Raw genomic sequence first — 24,007 nt, 5'->3', positions numbered from 1 at the left:
GAATTAGATCCCACATGCCACAACTAAGACCCAGCTCAGCTAAGTAAATAAATATTTTTTTTAGAAAAGATGCACAACTGTTTCATCACCATGGAGACCTCCCCCAGGACACTGCTATGTAGTTGCACCATCACACTGTCTGGCTCTGATTTTTATCAACCTCTATTTTCCATCTCTGTAATTTTTCATTTCCAGAATGTTATATAAATGAAAGCATATGCTATGTAACCTTTCAAGATTGGCTCTTTGAAAGGGCAGCAGTACTTTTAAAAATAAGAAACAAATATTACGTCAGACACTTGACCTGAATTTTCCCATTAAAATTTTCATAATGGCTCCCTGTATCAATTAGGAATTGTATTTGACTCTGACTCATTAAAGAGCAGAAAATAGTGGCTTACAAAATTAAGGAGTTTTTTTTTTTATGTGATGAAAAATGCAGAGATAGGTGTTTTAAGATTAAGTTGTCTTCATATAATTTCTGGGCTCTTTTTGGCATTTTATCTGCTCTCCTGGTAGTTGGCTATTCATCTGACCCATATGAGAGAGAGCTGCCATCTTAGAAAGTTCTCTCGGAAGGAAAAGGGAGACAGAACAGGACAGAGTCTTTCCCCCGAGGCTTCTAAGAAGCCTCACCCAGTTCCACTTACATGTCTAACAAAGATTTGTCACCTGGACACCCCCAGTGGAGAGAGGTCCTTGGAAACATGGATGTTTAGAATGTTGACACTCCAAAGAAAAGCAAGGATGGGACATTAAGAAAAAGCAAGATAATACATGGTGTTATGTAGGCAACTAGCTTTGTCTACCACAAACCCTATACACCAATTTTACAGGTAAAGGAACAGAGTATTATATAGGTTGACATTGAAGGTGACCCAGTTAATAAAGAGTAATTTGGCTTTGAAGCCAGTCTGATTAATCCCCAAACCCACACTTTTAGTCACTCTGCTTCCTATAGGTCTCGTGGGCTCCCCACCGAGATGAGGGTGAGATTAGGAAACTGGAGAACAAGGGATATGTAGCAGTCTGGTTCTCCAGAGAGACAGAACCAGTAGGGTGTGTGTGCATGAGTGTGAGATGACATTTATTGTAGCATCTGGCCCACACAATTATGGAGACTAGAACCACCACAGTTGCTGTCTGTAGCCTAGGAGAGCCAGCGATGCAAGGTCAGGAGACCAGCGTCCCATCTCAAGCTGGCAGGAAGAGACAATTCAACCTCCCCCCACCTTTGTGTTCCACTTGGTCCCTCAGCAAGCTGGATGGGAGGGCAAGCTGCTTGGCTCAGTCTTCCTATTCAAACGCCAGGAACGCCCTCATGGACACACCCAGGAATACTGTCTGGCCAGGCACCTGGGCCTCCAGTGGGCCAGTCAAGGTGAAAGGTAAGACGCCCACCTCAAGGCCACCCTCTAGGGCCAGGAAACTGGCCTTATTGGAGATACCTGGGAGCCTCTTCCTCACAAAGTAGAACATAATGCAAGAGGAAGCGAAAGAAGAGAAGGCGCGTCCATCTCTGGGGTCCACCTGGATGATATCAAATGCACGTGGGTACAGAATTCACTTCTCAGGACAAGAGTGATTTGCCTCCTTATGTCTTTTCTGTTTCTTTTCAGACGAGGGTGGTCTAGACCAGGGGTCCCCAACCTCTGGGATCTATTGCCTGATGATATGAGGTGGAGCTGATACAGTAATAATAGAAATAAAGTGCACAAAAAATGTAATACTCTTGAATCATCTCCCTGCCCAGTCATACCCCCCATCCCAGTCTGTGGAAAAACTGTCTTCCACAAAACTGATCCCTGGTGCCCAGAAGACTGGGGACCACTGGGCTAGACCTACTATGAACTCCAAAAACTTCTTACTGACCAGTGAATAGTCTGTGATGTCCATGAAGGTAGGCACGCGCAGTCCCTCTGACTGTCTGCATCAGGCAGAAGATATAAAATATTGATGGGAAGTTACTGTGGGAGAATTGTCTATTATCTATAAGATAACATATTACCTTAGAATGAACACAAGACAGTGATTCATCAGTGGCATTCCCAGGCCCTTACTATTTATAGGAGTTTCGTTTGAGTGTTTTATGTCTGACACTTGGTCCAGAGAGCAAATTGTACAGAATAACCAACTATAGCAATATATTTGCTGTATATAAACTGTGTGGGAAGTTTAACCACTTATAATTTAAAATATACTTACCTTTAGAGAGGGCTTTATTTCTCCCAACTCACACAAAAAGGATTTGCAGTGTCCATTTACACAAAAATTATTCTCCAAACATTTTCCCTCTCTGAAAGAATGTCTTTTTCTATTTGTTTTTACTATGATAGCTTTATGTTATAAGACAAATTGTATTCTATAGAGAATTTAGGAAGGGAAAACTATTTATTCTTATGACTGATAGAGAAATGTCAAAAATCCTGCATGAGGCTACTACCTATAAACGTAAGTTAAATACTACCTTGCTGCTTTCAATGTCTAAAGTGAGAGTACAGGTAATTTCTTTAACTTGAATTGATGACTCAGCATTTTGACGTCTCTTTGAGGCTAGGTATATCCAGGTTACTAATTGTTTGATCTGGAGTAAGTTATTTAAGCTGTACAATGTGTTTGCACAACTGAAGAGGCAGGCTGCTTCTACCATTTTGAAAGAGCTGTTGTCAAGTTTATAACAGTGTATGTGAGGAGACCGGGGTGTGCCCCCGTGTTCTGTCACGGAAACCCAGGTGATAACACTCCTAATGGAGGCTTTGCGGCCCGGGGCACAGGCCCTGCATTAGCTTTGTGGCGAGCAGCCAAGTGCTCCATTAGAAATTCTCAGAGCGCACTGTTCCCATTCGTTTCCTCTAAGAAGTGCTTTACAACATATAGATGTTAAAATCTGTGTGGGTCTTAGCAAACTGAGTAAATAGAGCAGCATTTAATTCCATTGATTGTTGTGGTGATAAGATTGATAGTGTGTCAGGAAAGAGGCTTTGAAGGTACAATAAGCACCTCAGTGACGGGCTTCCTCGTCTGTTGGCTGAACTGTCAACAAAGGCAAAGGCTTCCACCAGGATTTTCAGAGTAAAATCAATGGCATGATACAGTGCTTCTTATCATAGAGGATGGCCTGCTACATCCCGCTCTCAGTTATATAGCTCGGCTTGCAGATTTTTGTGAACTCGGGGCCTGAGATATCACCATGATTACATTGAAATGAAACCCACTGTAGAATCATGATCCTTACTCAGCTTCCCAGAGTGCTTTTGAAATGCTGCCCTTCTCGCTGAAAATGCTAATTCCCTCTCACCTGGCCTGCTGCTGTGAGAGTTCCTAGTCCAAGTGCTATTCAGGCTCTCAGCACACAGCAATACCATCTCGTCCAAAGAAGGTCAGGTTCTGGATGGATTCTGACTGGCAGAGTCCCAGACAGACCAGAAAACCCTACTATTAGTGCTACAGGAGCCAAGACTCACTGTGAATAGCTTGTGATGCATACATGCATAATGCAGTAAATCGGGGCTTAAAATAAGATACTCACTAGCAAGGAGACACTACAGCACACCCAGTAGAATGGCCAAAATCTGGAATCCTAATCCTGCTGTCAGGGGAGTGTAATCTCCTCATTCTATCTCTCCTCAACAAAAATTTGAAGCGATGGACGTTAAAGCCCTCGGGGTGTCACAGCTCTCCAACAGACCATGTTATAGTTCTCGGACAGATCAATTTTATTTAGAAAATAAAGGAAAATACATCCTCGAGGCGTGAGGGCATGCTGACCCAAAAGACGCGAAGAGACAGAGAGAGTGAGCTCACGCGTGTGAGAGAGAGTGAGCTCACGCGTGTGAGAGAGAGAGAGCCCCGGCCCTTTGGCTCCTCCTTTTATATGTTTTTTTCTTCCCCCTGGGCCTGCCCTATGTAAACTGAGCTAGCCAGGAGTGCTGTTTGTTCTACCTGGGGTCCTCACTCCAGTCCTTGGACCTTCCTTTGTTCTATTTTTGGGGGCTTTTCCCTTCCTTGTCTTTTAGCCACCGCCATTCTGAACTCCTTCTTCCTATTCTAACTACCTAACACTACCAAATGCCAGTGAGGATGTAGAGCAATGGAACTCTCATTCATTGCTAGTGGGACTGCAAAACCACACAGCCGTTTTGAAAGATAGTTGGGAAGTTTCTTATAAAACCAAATACTCTATACCCTTTCTGTACAATGCAGGAATACTTGTTGGTATTCACCAAAAGGAGTTGAGAATTTATGTCCACACACAAACCTGCACACAAATGTTTAAAGTAGCTGTATTCATTGTTGCCAAAACTTGGAAGCAACCAAGATGCCCTTCTGTGGGTGAATGGATAAGTAAATTGTGGTACATCCAGTCAATGAAATATTCAGCAATGAAAAGAAACGAGCAAAAAGGGAGAAAAAAGAAATGAGACATTAAGCCATGAGAAGACACAAAGGAAAATTAAATGCATAATACTAAGTTTAAAAAGCTGATCTGAAAAGGCTATATACTGTATGATTCTAACTATATGACTTTCAGGGAAAGTAGTATAGAGACAATATAAAAATGAGTGGTCATCAGGGGTTGGGGGAGGGAGACATGAACCGGTGGAGCACAGAGGATTTTAAGGGCAGTGACACTACTCTTTTTGATACCATCGTGGTGAATACATGTCACTACATGTTTGTCCAAACCCATATGCTGTGCAAGACCAAGAGGGAAATTAAACTACGAACTCTTGTTGATGATGACATGTCCGTGTAGGTTTATCAGTCATAATAACTGTACCATCTGGTGGAGATGTTAATAATGGGAGAGGCTATGCATGTATGGGGACAGGAGGTGTTTGGGAGATTACTATACTGACCACTATAAAGAGAATAAGGTCCTAAACAGTAAGTAAATGAAAAAGAAACTATTGAACAATACACAGACACTATATGAAAATCAGACATCAGTATCTACAAGTAGTTTTGTTAGAAAACAAAAAGAAAGAGATATTCTTTCTAGTTAGCTTCTAACAGTCTGCAGAGCGTGAGCAAAGCAGAAACATTCATCGGTTGGATTAGAAATAAAAGCATGGCTGATATTGACACAATGTCATTTCCCTGGGGCACGCAGTGAGTACACAGCCATATAATGTTAGGAATGTGTTTACATTAAACAATACTGAGTTGACTCTTTTTTTTGTAACTCTACCAAAAATGGTTTATAAACACAATAATTTTTATTTAACTATAGTTAAGATATAACATTGTGTTAGATTCAGGTATACAGCTTCAGATTTCTTTATATTATAGGTTATTACAAGATGTTGAATGCAGTTCCCTTTGTTAGACAGTAAATACTTATTGTTTATTAATTATAATAATATTGAAATAAAAATGAAGTTGCCAAAGTTAAGCAAACTAATAGCATAACTTGAGAAGTCTCTAAACAAGGGTGATTTGGCTTTTACCTTAGAAATCACATGTTTTGAATATGCCTATGTGTCTCTGTGTTTTGTGTACTACATTGCCTTTCTGAGCTCCCTTCCACAACTGGGCAATCTGGACTATAAGTGGCTTACTCTCTCTGAGGCTTAAGTTCTATAACTAGGCTGGAAACATGTGGATTTCTAATCAAAACATCTCTTCCAAAATTCTATGTCCTGTACTCTGAGTGAGAATGAAATATTACAACAGGATAGAGTAATTTGGGTAAATCAAAAATAATTATGGTTGTTGTTGTTCATTGAGATGGTAGGATGGCATCACTGACACGATGGACAAGAATTTGGGCAAACTCCAGGAGATAGTGAAGAACAGGGAAGCCTGGCATGCTGTAGTCCATGGGGTCACAAAGAGTTGGACATGACTTAGAGACTGAACAATAACAACTTTTGTCAGCAAAGTGATGTCTTTGCTTTCTAATACACTGTCTAGGTTTGATATACCTTTTTTTTCCAAGGAGCAAACATCTTTTAATCTCATGGCTGCAGCCACCATCCACAGTGATTTTAGAGCCGAAGAAAGTAAAATCTGTCACTGTTTCCACGTTTCCCCCATCTACTCGCCATGATGTGATGGGACCAGATGCCATGATCTTAGTTTTTTGAATGTTGACATTTAAGCCAGCTTTTTCACTCTCCCTCCTCATCAAGAGGCTCTGTAGTTTCTCTTCACTTTCTGCCATTAGAGTGGTATCATCTGGATATCTGAAGTTGTTGATATTTCTCCCAGTAATCTTGATTCCAGCTTGTGATTCATCCAGCCCAGCATTTCACATGATGTACTCTGCATGTAAGTTAAATAAGCAGGGTGACAATTTACAGACTTAACATACTCCTTTCCCAATTTGAACCAGTCTGTTGTTCCATGTCCGTTTCTAACTTTTGCTTCTCATGCTGCATACAGGTTTCTCAGAAGACAGCTAAGATGTTCCCTTCTCTTTAAGAATTTTCCACAGTTTGTCGTGATCCACACAGTCAAAGGTTTTAGCATAGTCAAGGAAGCAGAAATTACGTTTTCTGGAATTCCCTTGCTTTTTCTGTGATTCAATGGATGTTGGCAGTTTGATCTCTAGTTCCTTTGCGTTTTCTAAATCTGGCTTATATATCTGGAAGCTCTCAGTTCATGTACTGCTGAAGCCTAGCTGGAAGGATTTTGAACATTACCTTGCTAGCATGTGAAAGGAGTGCAATTGTAGGGTAGTCTGAATATTCTTTGGCTTTGCCTTTCTTTGTGATTGGAATGAAAATTGACCTTTTCCAGGCCTGTGGCCATTACTGAGTTTTCCAAATTTGCTGGCATATTGAGTTCAGCACTTTCACAGCATCATCTTTTAGGCTTTGAAATAGTTCAGCTGGAATTCCATCACCTCCACTAGCTTTCTTCGTAGTGATGCTACCTAAGACCCACTTGACATCACACCCCAGGATGTCTGACTCTAGGTGAGTAACCACACTGTAGTGGTTCTCTGGGTCATTAGGACTTTTTTTGTATAGTTCTTCTGTGTATTCATGCCACTTCTTCTTAATATCTTCTACTTCTTAGTATCTTCTGTTATGGCCTTGACATTTCCATTCGTTATTTTTGCATGAAATGTTCCCTTGGTATCTCTAATTTTCTTGAAAAGATCTCTATTCTTTCCAATTCTATTGTTTTCCTCTATTTCTTTGCATTGTTCACTTAAGACGGCTTTTTTATCTCCCCTTATTATTTTATGGAAGTTTGCATTCAGATAGGTATACCTTTCCCTTTCTCCTTTGCCTTTCACTTCTCTCCTTTTCTCAGCTGTTTGTAAGACCTCCTCAGACAACCACTTTGCCTTCTTGCATGTCTGTTTCTTGGGGATGGTACCACAGTTATTACAGAGTTTCTTGTAGAGATGTAACCACACTGTGGCCTCCTTGTGCCATAAGGGTGATTAATGAAGACATTGAGTTGGATAGATGTGGCATTTTCAAATATGAAGCATCCCTGACTACAAATACCCAAAACACACAATGTGTTTAGATGCCTGAACCTTTGTCCTCTCTCAGTTCAGTCAGTTCAGTCACTCAGTCATGTCCAACTCTTTGCAAACCCATGGATTGCAGCACGCCAGGCCTCCCTGTCCATCACCAACTCCCAGAGTCCACCGAAACCCATGTCTATCGAGTCGATGATGCCATCCAGCCATTTCATCCTCTGTCATCCCCTTCTCCTCTTGCCCTCAATCTTTCCCAACATAAGGGTCTTTTCCAATGAGTCAACTCTTTGCATGAGGTGGCCAAAGTATTGGAGTTTCAGCTTCAACATCAGTCCTTCCAATGAACACCCAGGACTGATCTTTAGGATGGACTGGTTGGATCTCCTTGCAGTCCAAGGGACTCTCAAGAGTCTTCTCCAACACCACAGTTCAAAAGCATCAATTCTTCAACGCTCAGCTTGCTTTATAGTCCAACTCTCATATCCATACATGACCACTGGAAAAACCATAGCCTTGACTAGATGGACGTTTGTTGGCAGAGTAATGTCTCTGCTTTTTAATATGCTATCTAGGTTAGTCATAATTTTCCTTCCAAGGAGTAAGTGTCTTTTAATTTCATGGCTGCAATCACCATCCGCACTGATTTTGGAGCCCAGAAAAATAAAGTCAGCCACTGTTTCCACTGTTTCCCCATCTATCTGCCATGAAGCGATGGGACCGGATGCCATGATCTTAGTTTTCTGAATGTTGAGATTTAAGCCAACTTTTTCATGCTCCTCTTTCACTTTCATCATGAGGCTCTTTAGTTCTTCTTCACTTTCTGCCATAAGGGTGGTGTCATCTGCATTTCTGAGGTTGTTGATATTTTTTCTGGAAATCTTGATTCCAGCTTGTGCTTCCTCCAGCCCAGCGTTTCTCGTGAAGTGCTCTGCATATAAGTTAAATAAGCAGGGTGACAATATACAGCCTTGACGTACTCCTTTTCCTATTTGGAACCAGTCTGTGGTTCCATGTCCAGTTCTAACTGTTGCTTCCTGACCTGCATACAGGCTCCTCAAGAGGCTGGTCAGATGGTCTGGTATTCCCATCTCTTTAAGACTTTTCCACAGTTTATTGTGATCCACACTGTCAAAGGCTTTGGCATAGTCAATAAAGCAGAAATAGATGTTTTTCTGGTACTCTCTTGCTTTTTCGATGATCCATCAGATGTTGGTAATTTGATCTCTAGTTCCTCTGCGTTTTCTAAAACCAGCTTGAACATCTGGAAGTTCACGGTTCACATATTGCTGAAGCCTGGCTTGGAGAATTTTGAGCATTACTTTACTGGCGTGTGAGATGAGTGCAATTGTGTGGTAGTTTGAGTATTCTTTGGCATTGCCTTTCTTTGGGATTGGAAAGAAAACTGACCTTTTCCCGTCCTGTGGCCACTGCTGTAATTTATTTCTTAGGCTTCTAAGTCTTCTAACTTAAAAAGTTAAAACAGAAAACACTACTGAGTTAGTTTGAATACTTGGAAGCATTAATGTCATTATTTACTTGAGAGGTCATCACTCATGTATTATATTGCTAATAGTTGTGTGTGTGTGTGTGTGCTGTGTGTGATTCATTTCACTACTCAAGAACTAACTAGGGCATCTATGGCTTCGACTCAATCCAGATGCTAAGCAAAACAAAGATGATTTTTATATCTACCTACACACGTATCTGAACTATGTAGCTTGGGTTCTTATGCAACACAGAAATTTAACTAATCCTACGTATCTAAGCTTCAAATGTTTGTGTTTGCCACTTTTCAGGAAGAGCTCCTACTTTTATATCATCAAGGTCATGGATAAAAGTCTCTGAAGACTAGCCACATGACTTTGAAGGATATAATGAAATATCATTAAAATATTAGAATAGAGTTGCTCGACTTCTCTTTCTGCTATTTTTGTGACAATAAACTGGATGAAAAACTTTGAAATTTAAGACTGTTTTCTTCCATCCTTTCAACATTTTCCTCTTTCAATGTACTTTCACAGGACTATAGATTTTATTTTTTCAGTAAATTAGATGGACGTTGTAAAAACTTTTAAAATTCTGCTAGCAGCATTAATATATTACAAATATAAATAAGACATGGTATTATTTATAGGAAGATAAGCTCTTCTCAGGATAAGCATGCATGCTTTGTTGCTAAATCATGTTTGGCTCTTTGTGACCCCATGGTCTATAACCCACCAGGCTCCTCTGTCCATGGGGTTTCCAAGACAAGAATACTGGAGTGGATTGCCCTTTCCTCCTCCTGGGGCTTTCCAGGTTGCGTTAGTAGTAAAGAACCCGCTTGCCAATGAAGGAGACATAATAGATGCAGGTTTGATTCCTGGGCTGGGAAAATCCTCTGGAGGAGGGCATAGCAACTCACTTCAGCATTCTTGCCCGGAGATTCACCATGGACAGAGGAGCCTAGCTGGCTACAGTCTACAGGGTCAAGAAAGGTCAGACATGACTGAAGCGACTTGGCACACATCCTCCAGGGGATCTTCCCGACCCAAAGATCAAACCCGTGCCTCCTGTGTTTCCTGCATTGGCAGGTGGATTCTTTATCACTGAGCCACCTGGGAAGCCCTCTTAGAATAAAACATTACCATCAGTTCAGTTCAGTTCAGTCACTCAATTGTGTCTGACTCTTTGTGACCCCATGAACCACAGCACGCCAGGCCTCCCTGTCCATCACCAACTCCTGGAGTTTACCCAAACCCATGTCCATAGAGTCGGTGATGCCATCCAGCCATCTCATCCTCTCTTGTCCCCTTCTCCTCCTGACCTCAATCTTTCCCAGCAAAATGGTCTTTTCCAATGAGTCAGATCTTCACATCAGGTGGCCAAAGTATTGGAGTTTCAGCTTCAACATCAGTCCTTCCAATGAACACCCAGGACTGATCTCCTTTAGGATGGACTGGTTGGATCTCCTTGTGGTTCAAGGGACTCGCAAGAGTCTTCTCCAACACCACAGTTCAAAAGCATCAATTCTTCAGTGCTCAGTTTTCTTTATGGTCCAACTTTCGCATCCATACAAGACTACTGGAAAAACCATAGCCTTGACTAGATGAACACTTGTTGGCAAAGTAACGTCTTTGCTTTTTAACATGTTATCTAGGTTGGTCATAACTTTCCTTCCAAGAAGTAAGCGTCTTTTAATTTCATGGCTGAAGTCACCATCTGCAGTGATTTTGGAGCCCCCCAAAATAAAGTCTGACACTGCTTCCACTGTTTCCCCATCTATTTCCCATGAGGTGATGGGACCAGATACCATGATCTTAGTTTTCTGAATGTTGCGCTTTAAGCCAACTTTTTCACTCTCCTCTTTCACTTTCATCAAGAGGCTCTTTAGTTCTTCTTCACTTTACCATAGTGAAGTGACATCACCATAGTTTAGGACAGTTCTATACTACAGTCCATGGAGTCACAAAGAGTCAAACATGACTGAGCACACACACACATACTTGCAAGGCTTAGAACAGAAAGGCATTGAATGGAGTTATTACTTCCTGAGCACCTACTATGTGCTATTTGTCTTATGTTTCCACATTTCCTCTTTGTTAAAAATCCTACAACACTTCACAGACGAGGAACTTGTTAAGATTAGAGACCTTTTGGTCATTCTTTTAGCTCTGCCTAACTTTAATATATAAATATCAAAGTAGAGTTGTGCCATACTGGGTTACATGTCAGCCGTGTGTTATGTGGACAAGGGGTGATGAAGTCCATTGCTGTTGTCCAAGCAGAGAATAACTGGGCAACTAAAAAATAAAATGATTAAAGATAACTTGCATAGGAAGTGTGGTCAAGAAATGCCTATAGTTCTTAGAAGGAAGCTATAAGTCATGCTTACCTGTAGATGAATGACTTTGGTTCTGATTTGCATTCTCTGACTGTTGCTTTCAAATGCTTGTGTGTCTTGCTCATCCTCTAGCTATGAAATTGTCACAGAAGGTATCTTAAGTATTCTGAACTTTCTTCACACCCTGAGTATTAACTCCTCATACTCTGGGTGGATTTAAACGTGTTTGAAAGTAAAGCAAGTGGGTCATAGCCAGTTTTAGAGACAAAAGCAAATGCATGGAGATTAAAGCTACAGAGAATATTTAAGTGGATATTAAGAAAAAAATGAATTGAACAAGTTTGTTTGTCCTTGATGATCACCTCCTCTGCCAGAAATAAGGATACTCAAGATCGGAAGAAAGTTCAGAAGATTTGGGAGTATTTTTGAAAAAGTTGAATAAGGAAACATACCTACTAGAGATCATAAGCATCCAATTCTCATTCTTTCCAGCAAGTACATAAAAATAGCAAGCAGGACAAGCTGTCGTTGAATGAGAAGACAGAGCTATTTTTTTAAGAAAACCCATTACTGATAAAACATAACTTCCAAAAAAAAAAAAAAAACACATAACTTCCACATTCAGAGAAAAAAACAGTGTTGATAATTTTGCCCATCAGAGATAATTAATCATTGTGTTTAAAATTAAGGAATGTTCATCTTGTTAAACATGTATGCTTTTATTCTTAATTTTAAGTTACCCAAATATTTGCACAGGGGACAGTAAAGCACAAAAGTCAAATTCTCTAGTTTTGGTTTGTAAAGGATTTTTTAAATGTTGCAATAAAAACGAAGGTTAAAAAAAAAAAAGAAGAAGATTAGCTTGCAAATAGTTTAAAAGGAGATAATTTATCTTCCAATTTAAAAATGTCATATTCTCAGTTTGAAACAAAATAAAGGAACAACATGAGGAAATTCATTAACGCTCCTTTTAAGTGTTTTATGGATACCTTTTAAGTATTACAGTTGTATTGTCACTAGCAGAACTGGAGATCTAAATGACGTTTATCAGGTTGACTTATCTAGAATGTGCATGGTGTCTCGTCTCCTCTAATAATTAATTCCAGCAAACAGAACACGCAATGAAGTGCTCAGTTCCATAGTCCTCCCTGGAGTTTGAGAAACACAGCAACAATTTATTTAAATTATTCTATGGGGCATGGTTAGTTGTTTCTCATTTGCTTCTTTTGTATCTTCCTTTCATTTTTGATATCCTGCATTAACTTGAAATTCTGAGCTGTTTTGAAATGTTGTACTATTGCCTTTTAATTGGCTCTTAAATGGAATAGTGCATTTTATTTGATGGAAATCATTAATCCTTACCTTTCAGTCATTTTTCAGTGTTCTAACTTGAATCTACTGATGACATTTAACAAAGACAATATTGTTTCTACATGCTGTCAGAAAAAAAACATCATATACACTTGTGTATCTTCTAACTACAATCCAATAGCACTTGAAATGTCTAAAATTAAATAGTCATTTTCTACATGTTGCTAATGTACAGCTCCACATTTTAAGCCCCCAAATTTGCAACTATCCTCAGCTGCTGGCTGAATTAAATAATTATATTTTATATGATTTTCTTTTATTTAAAAGGAATATATATATATATATATATATATATATATACACACACACACACACACACACATATTCATTTAGGAAAATTGAAAGAGTGCAAAAAAAGTAGAAAAAAAGAGAATCAATCATTGGTCCATAATCCATTGATAGCCATGCAGCATTTTGGTATAGTTTTACACCAGAATTCCCACTACATCAGAGTTTCTGGGTTCTAAGAATCTGCATTTCTAACATCACTAATTAATAATCACACAGAAGTTATTGATGTAGGTGGTCTATGGATTGTGTTTTGAGAAACATGCTACAAGATAATTTAAACTTCATGGATACTGGAGAGAGACAGTGCACATTTTCAATAAAAGAACAGTTATGTTCAAATTTGTTTAAAGAACAAAACTATAATGGACTGTTAAGGATGTATATGATGGATAATTTGAATGAAAGGAAGGTGAACAATTACCAGACTGTTGATAAAGCCCAGCCCAAGACCAAGGCACATGTTTGAATTAGAACTCACTGAAATTTATTGAATGTGTACTGTGTATCACATACTATTTTAGGTGTTCTATGCATGTTCATTTCTTTCTTCCCTACAATAATTCTATAAGTGATATTATTCTGCATGTCACGTAGATAAGGAAAGGGAAACATACGTAATTGAATTTACTTATGCAAATCATACAGCTAGTAAATGACAAAACCAAAATTCAAAGCCAGAGGAGGTTCAAGACCTCTGCTAAACACCAGTGGGCCTCTTCCTACATCATTTACAATCCCTAGAAAGCATATTTTGGAAGAACCTCAGTAAACTTACCATTCATCTATGACCACAGAAATAAGCTTTTATGTTCTTGATTAGTGCGTTTTTGTATGAGCAGCTGTAGGCCAAACAATGTGTAAGCATTGTTCAAAATATTTTCTGAAATAAATATGTACAGATGTGGGATGTTTAAGTAGATTTGAAATGAAGTAGATTTGAAATGGAGTAGATTTTTTCTGCATGTTTGGTAGCTAGAATAAATTGTTGCCCAAGTTTTGCTGTAGAATAAAATGTCAGAAAGAATTTTCCCGTATCAAAATCAAAAGGAGCCTGTATTTTACTAATTGAAAAAGTGACATGACAAGAACCATTCTTTGTTTTGTTTTGTTTTTTCAGTAAAACTGAGAAGTTGAACCACTGGTGAAATCTCATGAATTTAATGAATAAAATCTATTTCATGAATAAGTAGTTTACTAGCTAGCAGTTCTTAGGGATGGAATAGGTGAGGGTGAGTATGCCCATAAAATAAACCATTCTTACCCTTAATGAATAATTCCATATTAAAAAAAAGAAAAATTTCTAGAATCCTCAGGCATGCTGGAATGTTGCAGATATCTGTGAGTATAATTTTTTCCCTTATTCTGAAGGGCATCAACTTGGTTTTGCTTTGTTGTACAACTTTAGAGATGTTTTGGCTTATGCTAATGTGAAGCCATCAACCTTTGACTAGCTTTAGAGTCTAAAGTTAGAGCCTGTATATATGGGATAGTCCCAGGTTTTTTAGGTTAAATGGTATACCTCGGAAAGATAAGTGTATTGATTCAGAAAATATTTATGCACATACAGAGCTGAACCCAGTAGTTAAAAAAAGAAAACCAAAATGACTCCTGTTTTCTTAGATTTTGCACTCTAATTGGAAAGACAGAAAATGAGCAGATAGATGATAGATGGGTACATAGATACATAGGGAGATGGATATGCAGATACATAGGTAGATGAATACATAGATACATAGGTAGATGGATACATAGATACATAGGTAGATGGATACATAGATGCATAGGTAGATACATGGACAGATGATGATTGATAGGTAAAAAAGAAAACTCAATGTTAAGAGACTTTGAGGCTAATAAGCATGACTGCTACTGAACAGTGTAAGGATGGTATTCACAGGGTCAAAAAAGACCCTTGAGAAAAAATACTCAAATTGGATCCCTGTAGGAGGGGCAACCATGCCCAGGACTCAAGAGAGAACTTTCCAGTAAGAGGCAAACTATGTACAGTCCAGGAGCGAAGAGAGAACAATTAGACACAAAAGACCTAAAGAGGGGAAATCCTGTCTTGTATAGCAAGGTACAAATTTTGGGTCAAATAATAGATCACTCTTAAAAGTCATAATTTGAAGCATTAATTCATATTCATCATTAGCTATTTCTACCTGACCTATTTCTTTTCTTGATGGAAATTTGTATATTTCTAGAGTTTTCCTTCCAGAACAGGAGATATTTACAGACATAACTGAAGATGAATTAAAAATGAGTGAATGAACCTTGTAAAATGTCTATGAAAACCATCGCTTTGTAGGGCTTGATCTGAAGCAGGACTAAGGTCATCCATTCCCCTTATCCCATACATTGAGTGTCAGTATTTTCCAGTTTTGCACCTTCTTCTCATAACCCATGTGTAGACCCCTCTACCTCCTGTTTACTTTGTAAATGTTAAGCTCTCTTAAGCTTCCTTTGCCTTCAGGAAACAGAAGTGGGTAACCATGATATGGAGGCACTTAAACAGCCTCACCAAAGCATATGTTGCCAGCATCCATGATAGATCATTATAACAGTAGAACCTAGTCCACTGATGTTCAGGTGGAAACATCTCCCTGCAAGCTTGACATGAGATGGGGTGGCTGCCTCATCGCCACATTTTTGCATATTGGCCAAATGTGACCCTCAGGCCTGAATGGATTCACATTGCTTCACTGCAGGCTGTTACAGAAGCCAAGACAGAGTCAGGGTGTCAAAAATGCTGATGAGAACCTCCAGGTCATGTGATTCCTTAGTTTTTGTTTTTTATTTCTTTTTTGTTGGACCATGGACATTTATAAATTGGCCCATGAGAAAGACAAAAATTTAAATGAAACCATCCTTGGATGCTGGGCTTCATAAGCAATGTTGATGCTGGTTTGCAATAGCTTCCAACCTCTAGACCTGTTTCAAATTAGATTGCTAAAGTAATATATTCAGACAAACAAGGCAGTTTGAAAAGTAGATTTTTTAAATAAATTATACTGGCTATATCACTAATGAGCCACCTTGGGAAGCCACCTCTGACATCTGGGGCTCAATCCCAGAAGTAAATAGGTTGCCTGATTCTTTGTCTAACTCTGTTACTCAACATGTAGAAATAAATGTACATGTCTTTATTTTTATCAACTCAACCCTTTCCTTTCTATATAATATCATTTATTTTTCTTCATTAGTTATTATATTTTGGCAGTGTGTTCCCATTGCCCTTTTTGACACACTGACTCTGTCTTGACTTGTGAGTCTTGTTGCTGTGTGTGGGCTCTCCCTAGTTGTGTGTGGGCGTCTCATTGTAGTGGCTTCTCTTGTTGTCAAACATGGGCTCTAGAGCGTGTGGAGTCACGTGTGGCTCTAGAGCGTGTGAACAGGCTTTGTTCCCCTGCAGCATATGGGATCTTAGTTCCTGGACCAGGGGTCAAACCTGTGTCTTCTGCATTGGCCAACAGATTCTTAACCACTGGACCACTGGGAAAGTCCCTATATGATATTCTTTAGCTCATTCTTTTCATAGTTCAGTAAAATACCATTTAGATAACTCTTTAAAATGAACTCTGTTGTTTGAAGTATCTTTCAGCCAAGTTGAAGGTAAGCAGTGTGTTAGTAAAATACCAGAAACATTTAAGAATCTGCAAAATATTTTCTTTTCCTTCCTACACAAAATAACCTCTTCATTAAATAAACATGCTAAAAAGAACATTATTTTTTTCTTTTTATCTGGGACTCATAATCTTGATCCATCATCTCTAGGGTTTCATTTCTCAGAGATTAAAAAAACTAACTTTGATTGGCATTTCTTGAAATTCTTTTGTGTTCCTACGGAACTCTTAGATTTCTTGAATAGTTCTATGAGATGATATATTCCCATTTTGCTTAATTTTGTTTAAGCAGGGCCATAATGTACCATTTTTTAGATCTGTTTTTAACATTACCCAGCTATAAAAAATGTGCCTTCCATTATTTTTCTAGTTATCGATTTTGCCCCTTCATTCCAGTTATTTTTCATAAACTCCCATATCTTCTGCCTTTATCTATGATCTGTATCTTTATCTGTAGATCTCTTGCAATCCTTTCATCTTTTAGTCCTTCAGATTTCCAGCTAAGTTATTCCACACATCCTGGGTTGATAGATTTCAATGTTTTGTAAATGTTAATTCTGCACTTTGCCGCATCTAATAACACTCTGATTTGTTCTATAGCAGTTATTGTACTGTGACTCTCAAACTCCCAGTCTCTCATGTTTAATAACTATGCTGCCTTCTTTCATCCATCTGGGAATGCATTTCAATAATCTTCCAAACAATGCTTGTGGTTCTTTGGTTGCTTCATTTCAGGAATTAATGAAATTCTTGTGGCCATCTCACTAGTTTATTCTCTTATTTTACTCAATAAACTGTCTTAACGTTCCTCCATCACTGCTTTGGAGTTTGTTTAGTCTCCCAGGTGAGATGGATAGTCTTTGTTGCACTGTAAGTTTACTCTGTCTCAATTTTATTGACATTTTGATGATTTTTGCTTGAGGATTTTCTTTGTAATGTTAGTTCCTCTCATCTTCATCCAACACCCAATTCACTTCTTTTTCTGAAATATTATGGATCTGACTTTAATTCTTCAGAATCCAGAGTATTGTGTCTAAGTATTTTTGCAAGACAAGCTTCTTAAGAGAAGCACAATTCTACTGAAATAAAAAGAGAGGTGTGTAGTTGGAAACATTTGTCTGAAAATTAAATGACAGAGGATTCCTTTCTGGATAAAACTGGTATTAGGAATCTCTGAGTCAGAATGAAGAGAGCCAGGGTTTTCCTTGGTTACAAAGACTTGTGAGGTTTGAAATAATACAGCCCCTCAAGCTGGTGGCAGAATGTGGCCTGGCCTGGCGGACGTGAGGAGTTTCCTATGAAAGACATCAGTGAAAGTGGTGATGAGCACAGCTATTGCTAACCCAGTGCCTGCTGTACCACTGCATGATGCACACACGTGGCTGCATCCTACTTTTAATCCTCAGCACCCAGATCCTTGGGAGACCTGATGGCAGAGATGAAGGTCCACGTAGGTGCATCACAGAGAGAATGAAAGTAATTTATTTCCAGTTACTGCTGAAAGAAGGGAATTGACAGAGGATGGCCTTCAGGACGTGTTTTGTTTTTGTTTATGTTCGACTCTTTGCGACCACCATGGCTCCTCTGTCCACGAAATTCCAGGCGAGTTCTGGAGTGAGTTGCTGCTTACTCCAGGGGATCTTCCTGACCCAGAAAGCAAAACTGGCTCTCTCACACTGCAGACAGGGATGCAGTCTTTACCATCTGAGCAACCAGGCAAGCCCGGGCCTTTAGGCTGGAAATCAGCAAAGTTCTAGAGAACAGAACCACGTGGGAGATTCCAGGATCCACATGCCATGCCCGTTGTGTTCTTGTGATGTGAAGATAAGACCATACAGCTGCAGATGGAAAAATTGCATGTTGTCCTGCCTGTTTGAGTGTTTCTCTTTTCTGCCTCTGGTTCCCTGGTTAATTTGACTCTTTGTAGCGCAGGTTAATAATATTGCAGCTACTTTTGAAATCATAATAATGTGCTCAGTCATGTCTGACTGTTTGCGGCCCCTGGACTGTAGCCTGCCAGGTTCCTCTGTCCATGGGATTTCTCTGGCAAGAATACTGGAGTGGGTTGCCACTTCTGGCTCCAGGGGATCTTGCCAACCCAGAGATCAAGCCCACGTCTCTTGCATCTCCTGCACTGGCAGGCAGATTCTTTACCACTAGCACCACCATATTATTATGTCTCTTTTTATTAACAGTGCATTGAACTCTAGTTTTAAATGGACATTTAGTGCTTATATGTGGGGCTAAGTATAAAGCAAGGCTATCCTAGAAATTTTTTTTTTTCCTAAATTGTTTCTTTCAAAGCACTTTTCTTTCTAGGTTGGAACAAAATCTTGGTAATTTCATACTACATATCATTGACCACTACCATGTGTAATGTACAGATATGAAACATTTTGTGTATTTTTCTGTGGGAAACCGATGTGCATTTACCCAGGCTCTCTGATGCATGCATTTGGACAGGACTGTTTATTTACAGTTAGTTAATACTTTTTCAATTTTCCTATGGCTGGGCCTCAATACCTCAGGCTAAAAAACTTAAAATTTGTTAGCAATTATTTCATAGTTTTCAGTTCCTAAGAAACTATGAATTTCCCTTGAAAATGTGAAATAAATTGCTTTTGGCAAGCATATTAGTAATTTAATTTTCAGATACAAGGTTATGTTCTTTTGGAGAAAATTGACAGTTTGAAAAGCGTTTCTTCTGAAAAATGATTTGAAGTTGAATGGATCCGACTATTAAGCCTTCTTTTTATCAGTTTTCTTCCCCTTGCCCTTTATCAGTTTCAAGCTCTCATTCCTTACCTTGTTGGTTTCAACCCCACAGCCATTCATTAAGGTGATTATGAGTTAGCTTCTTCCAGGAGGCAGGGACTTTTTACTTACTTATTTTGTGCTGTCAGTTGTACATCTCGGAAAATTGTAAAATCATTCTCTTATTCTGTATCTCTTCCTATCATCACAATCTCTAGCAGAAACATGTCATTAAACAAAGACCCAAATATAGTTTAAAGAGGACACTAAAACCAAAGGCACATAAAAAATAAAACTTGATGAGGAAGCCTAGCGATTCATGTGTGTGTGTGTGTGTGCGTGCACATGTGTGTGTAAGAAGCTAAAGGAAACATTTGGAACTAAATGCCACTGAATAGTTCACACTTTAAAACATCAAGCAGTGCTACTCACAACAGCGAAAACACAGACACAACCTAAGTGTCCATAGATGGATGAGTGAAGAAAATGTGGTGTGTCTCTGTGTGTACATGTGTGTGTACTGCTGGTGGCTCAGCAGTAAAGAATCTGCCTGCAATGCAGCAGACATGGGTTCAATCCATGGGTGGACAAGATCTCCTGGAGAAGGAAATGGCGATCCACTCCACTATTCTTGCCTTGGAAATTTCGTGGACAGGAGAGGTTGGCAGGCCACAGCACATGGGGTCACAAGAATCGGACTCAGCTGAGCCACTAAACCACCACCATATATACATACATACAATGGAATATTAAGTCGTACACAGAAAGGAAAAGCTACATGATCTCCTGTATACGTGAAATCAAAAAAAATTGCACAGAAGCAGAGTCAAGCCGTGGTGACCAGGGATGTGGAGGTGGGGATAAATCTGGAGATCTCACGGGCAGCATGGTGGCTGTAGATAATACTGTATTGGTCATTGGACATATGCTAAGAGCATGGATTTAAGGTGCTTTCACTTTACATGCAAGTGATGACTAAGTGAGGAGACAGGTTTATTAGCCTGACTATAGTAGCAGTCATATACTTTGTGTGTGGACGTCAAATCCTCATGCTATACCCCTTAAATACACACAAATTTTGTTTGCAAAAATGAATTCTCTGAATCACATCACTCGTCACTGAATGAGAAATGACAGCAACTTTCAGTCCAGATGCATATTTTGTTTTACTGCCAGATATATTTATAAAATGCCATATTTTATAACAAACTAGAGGTTCTTTACAGAAGATGGGGTCTACCTCTTCTCTTTTTATGGTGCATTAATGGCATAAAGATTGTCCTTTGACTCTCAGTAGAGGCTGATTGTCGAGGCTAAACCCCAACAAAAACCTCTCCGACACCCTTTGCTTTGGCTTGAAAGAATTATAGAATGATCCTTTTTACACCCCCCTCAAACACATATTTATGTGGTGAGACCCCCATCTGTGACATTACAAATCAGCCAAGCGTGACCCTCAGGCTTGAATGGATTATCATTGCTTCACTGCAGGCTTTTAGACAAGTCAACACAAAATCAGTGTGTCAAAAAGGGTAATGGGAACCTCCAGGATGTGTGATTCTTCAATCCTTGTATTCTATCTTGTTAGACCATGGACGTTCATAAGTCAACCCATGGAAAAACAAAAAATGAAGTAAAACCATCCTTGGTTGCTGGGCTTCATAAATAACAGCCATCAGTCCCTACACCTGTTTCAAATTAGATTGCTAAAATAATGTATTCAGACAAACATTGCAATTTGAAAGAGTAGATTTTTAAATAAATTATAAGGGCTATACAACTAATTTTAGTAAGAATTTCAAATAGCAAAATTAATGCATCCCATATTAGCATTACTCAGGAGAGCACCTGGTTAGAGCCTGCTCAGAAATGCACAAATCAAATCGGATAGTGGTACAATGTCTGCCTTCCTCCCTGGTTCCAACTTAGACTTTTTTTCAGGTTTAAAAAACAGGCATTTGATGTATCGTACAAGATTCCAGAGTTTCAGAGTTACTCTCAAGTAAATCCCATTAAAGTGTATTTACAGTGCTAATGGCTTCTGTATTTGCCACTTTCTCTCACTCTCTTATCTACGTATCTCATCTGTTATTCTATCTACCTACCTACATCTGTCTATCTACCATCTTTATCATCTATCTCTTCATGTATTTCTACTGCCATCATCTCTATTTACTGATCTCTTTTACCTACCTATCTATTTATTCATCTCTCTGTTTCATCAGTGATATCTTCTTCCTTTCCTTTTTATCTGTTACAGATTATCTAATGTCTGTATCTATCTGTCTGTCTATCTATCTATCTATCTAACTATCTATCTATTGTATAGTTCCATCATCAATCTATTTCTCCTTGTCACCCACGGCTCTAGACTAACTTTTTGACACCTCAGACACTCTTCCCCCTTAATCACAATTTCGGTCAACAAAGCAAGCATTACTTTCATCAGGAGAAAAGGATATGTGCTCTACACAAAGAAGTTCATAGTGTTATATTACATGCATGCATCAGACACAAGCCGGTCTTGTCTAGATGATGTCGACCACCCAAAGTGTTCTTTATTTTAACAAAGACAAGGCTTTCTTTGCAAGGTAAATGTAGAGGACAACTTTCCAGTCTCAGAAGGTCTTTTTCATATGTAAATATGTGTAATTACATGAAATCTGTGGACATCACACTGAAAATGTTTATTTTTGGGTGTTCCAGTTATCCTCTAAATAGATCTCATTAACTGCAGTCTCCATTTATTTTGCTTATGCTGACTTAACCTTTGGTCATTCTGAATACTATAAATGTGAGAATTAATACTTGATAGGCTTAACATATAATATGGGTTAATTTCATTGTAAAGCTGATATTATCTTTAGAGTGATAGCAATTTTGAATTCCATAGAATTGTATAATCGGGGGCTCTCAAATGTATATAATCATTATTTTAAAAGCAACTTGATATCATTTGAAATAACAATGGCATTATGGAGCAAAATTAATTCTCCAACTGGATATTTGCAATATGTAAGGTCCCAGAGAGTTCCCGTTATGCTAAGTAATTCGGTCTTGTGTTTGATTTAGGTCATCAAGCTTGCCTTTGAGGAGTTTGAGCTAGAAAGAGGCTATGACACCCTAACCGTGGGCGACGCAGGAAAAGTAGGGGACACCAGGACCGTCTTGTATGTGTGAGTACATCTTCCCTTGTTTTTTCTTTCCCTGGATGGGCAGGTGTCTGTGCAGATATGGGTGTGGCCTGGAGATCCTGGTCAGAGTTTTCATTCCCAATCAGAAGTTTAATAGATGCCACATGTGGCTACATTAGTGGTGTCCAAATCTGATTTCACATGAGAACTAATTCAGCATTGCCTTCTATTGATATCTCTGTCAATGTTTTTCTTTTTATTTCAAATCATTAAGAATATGGCAAAAGTTTAGAATATATTGGAAAGCAGAAAGTAGAGGTGATAATTTCTCAACTCAGCTCCTCCCTGTCAATCTCCCTCCACTTATTCTATTATCCATGTTTGGGTAAGTACAAATATTTTCTACAATGAGGCCATGTGTCTTCCCAAAGCCTTGCATTCTGTAGAGCTGCATACTAACTGTAGCAGAGATGGTGGGGAGAATAGTGGGGGTAACACCCTGCATGTCTGTGGACCTCCCAACCCAGAGTCCTAGGGGATTCAGAAGCAGCCCTGCCAGGTACACCAGCAGAGGAGTCCCTGCACTGGCCCCTCTGCAGCTGGACTCACAGAGGGATCTGCACTCACAGAGGGGTCTGCACCCACAGAGGGGTCTGCACTCACAGAGAGATTTGCACCACTTCACCCTTGATGCTTTCAGCCTCTTGCAGATGCAGGGGCGTGCAGCAAGTCTGGTCAGTTTTTAGCAGACTTGTTCTTTCAGAATTAAGGCCATGACCCCGGGGGGCATCTTGCCTCAATGTCTGCAGCACAGCAGGAAATGTCTCAACAGCCCCTTCCTCTGCTGTTTGCAACCTACACAGACAGTTTCCTGCGGGGGCTCCGGAAACACCTAAACCAGAAATTACTTTCACGAATGGAAGTCATTCTGTAGGATTTTCACCTTTTTTCTCTTAATCTGCTTATTCATGGCTGAGGTTTTCTGTTTATTTGAGAGAAAACTTACCCCTGATAGCTTCAGCTAGGAAACAATGACAATAGTGGAATAGTAGTGGCTGTAATGCCCACTTATTCTCTTATTTACTAGTTACTTATGAGATAATTCATCTTGTAAAAAAAAGTTCTGCAGCTGAATGTCTGTCCATACCTTTAAAATTAATGGGCCTGAACTCTGATGGCTCTGGGGACATTCTCTTCTCCTTTGTTATGTCTTGGATGTACTTTCCTTTCAGTACATATCTTTATCTCATGTTTTGTAACTATTACTAATAATAATTAAAATTATATTTCATACTACTGGCCCATGACCTCTAATGATGATTATAATAATAGCAGTAGTAATCTCATGGCATTTATTGAGAACATCTTGTGTACCATGCACTGTGCTAATATATATTATCTTCTTTGGCCTTCACCTTAATCCTAGAAGTTAGGGGTTAATACTGTCTTCATCATACAAATGATGAAACCGCGACTTAGATTTACCCCAATTCACAAACCTGGTGTCTGCTCCAGCAGATGTTCAGACTTAGTGATCCTAACCGTGTCTATATTTCTTATCATTGAT

At 39.2% G+C, this 24,007-nt stretch overlaps 1 protein-coding gene across 1 annotated transcript in view; it reads left to right on the top strand.

Moving 5' to 3' along the window:
- The window catches only part of CSMD1 (CUB and Sushi multiple domains 1), a 1,578,457-nt gene that overhangs the window by 1,087,216 nt on the left and 467,234 nt on the right, over window positions 1-24,007 (top strand). The window contains exon 10 of the mRNA XM_081517452.1: window positions 22,379-22,482. Coding sequence (XP_081373578.1) covers window positions 22,379-22,482 — 104 coding nt within the window. The remainder of the gene's footprint in view (window positions 1-22,378; window positions 22,483-24,007) is intronic.

Source organism: Giraffa tippelskirchi, chromosome 8, assembly GCF_054371585.1.
Source record: "Giraffa tippelskirchi isolate mGirTip1 chromosome 8, T2T-mGirTip1v1.2.pri, whole genome shotgun sequence".
Classification (NCBI taxonomy): domain Eukaryota; kingdom Metazoa; phylum Chordata; class Mammalia; order Artiodactyla; family Giraffidae; genus Giraffa; species Giraffa tippelskirchi.
The sequence above is the reverse complement of the archived record's forward strand: the minus strand, read 5'-3'. Positions and strand labels throughout refer to the sequence as shown.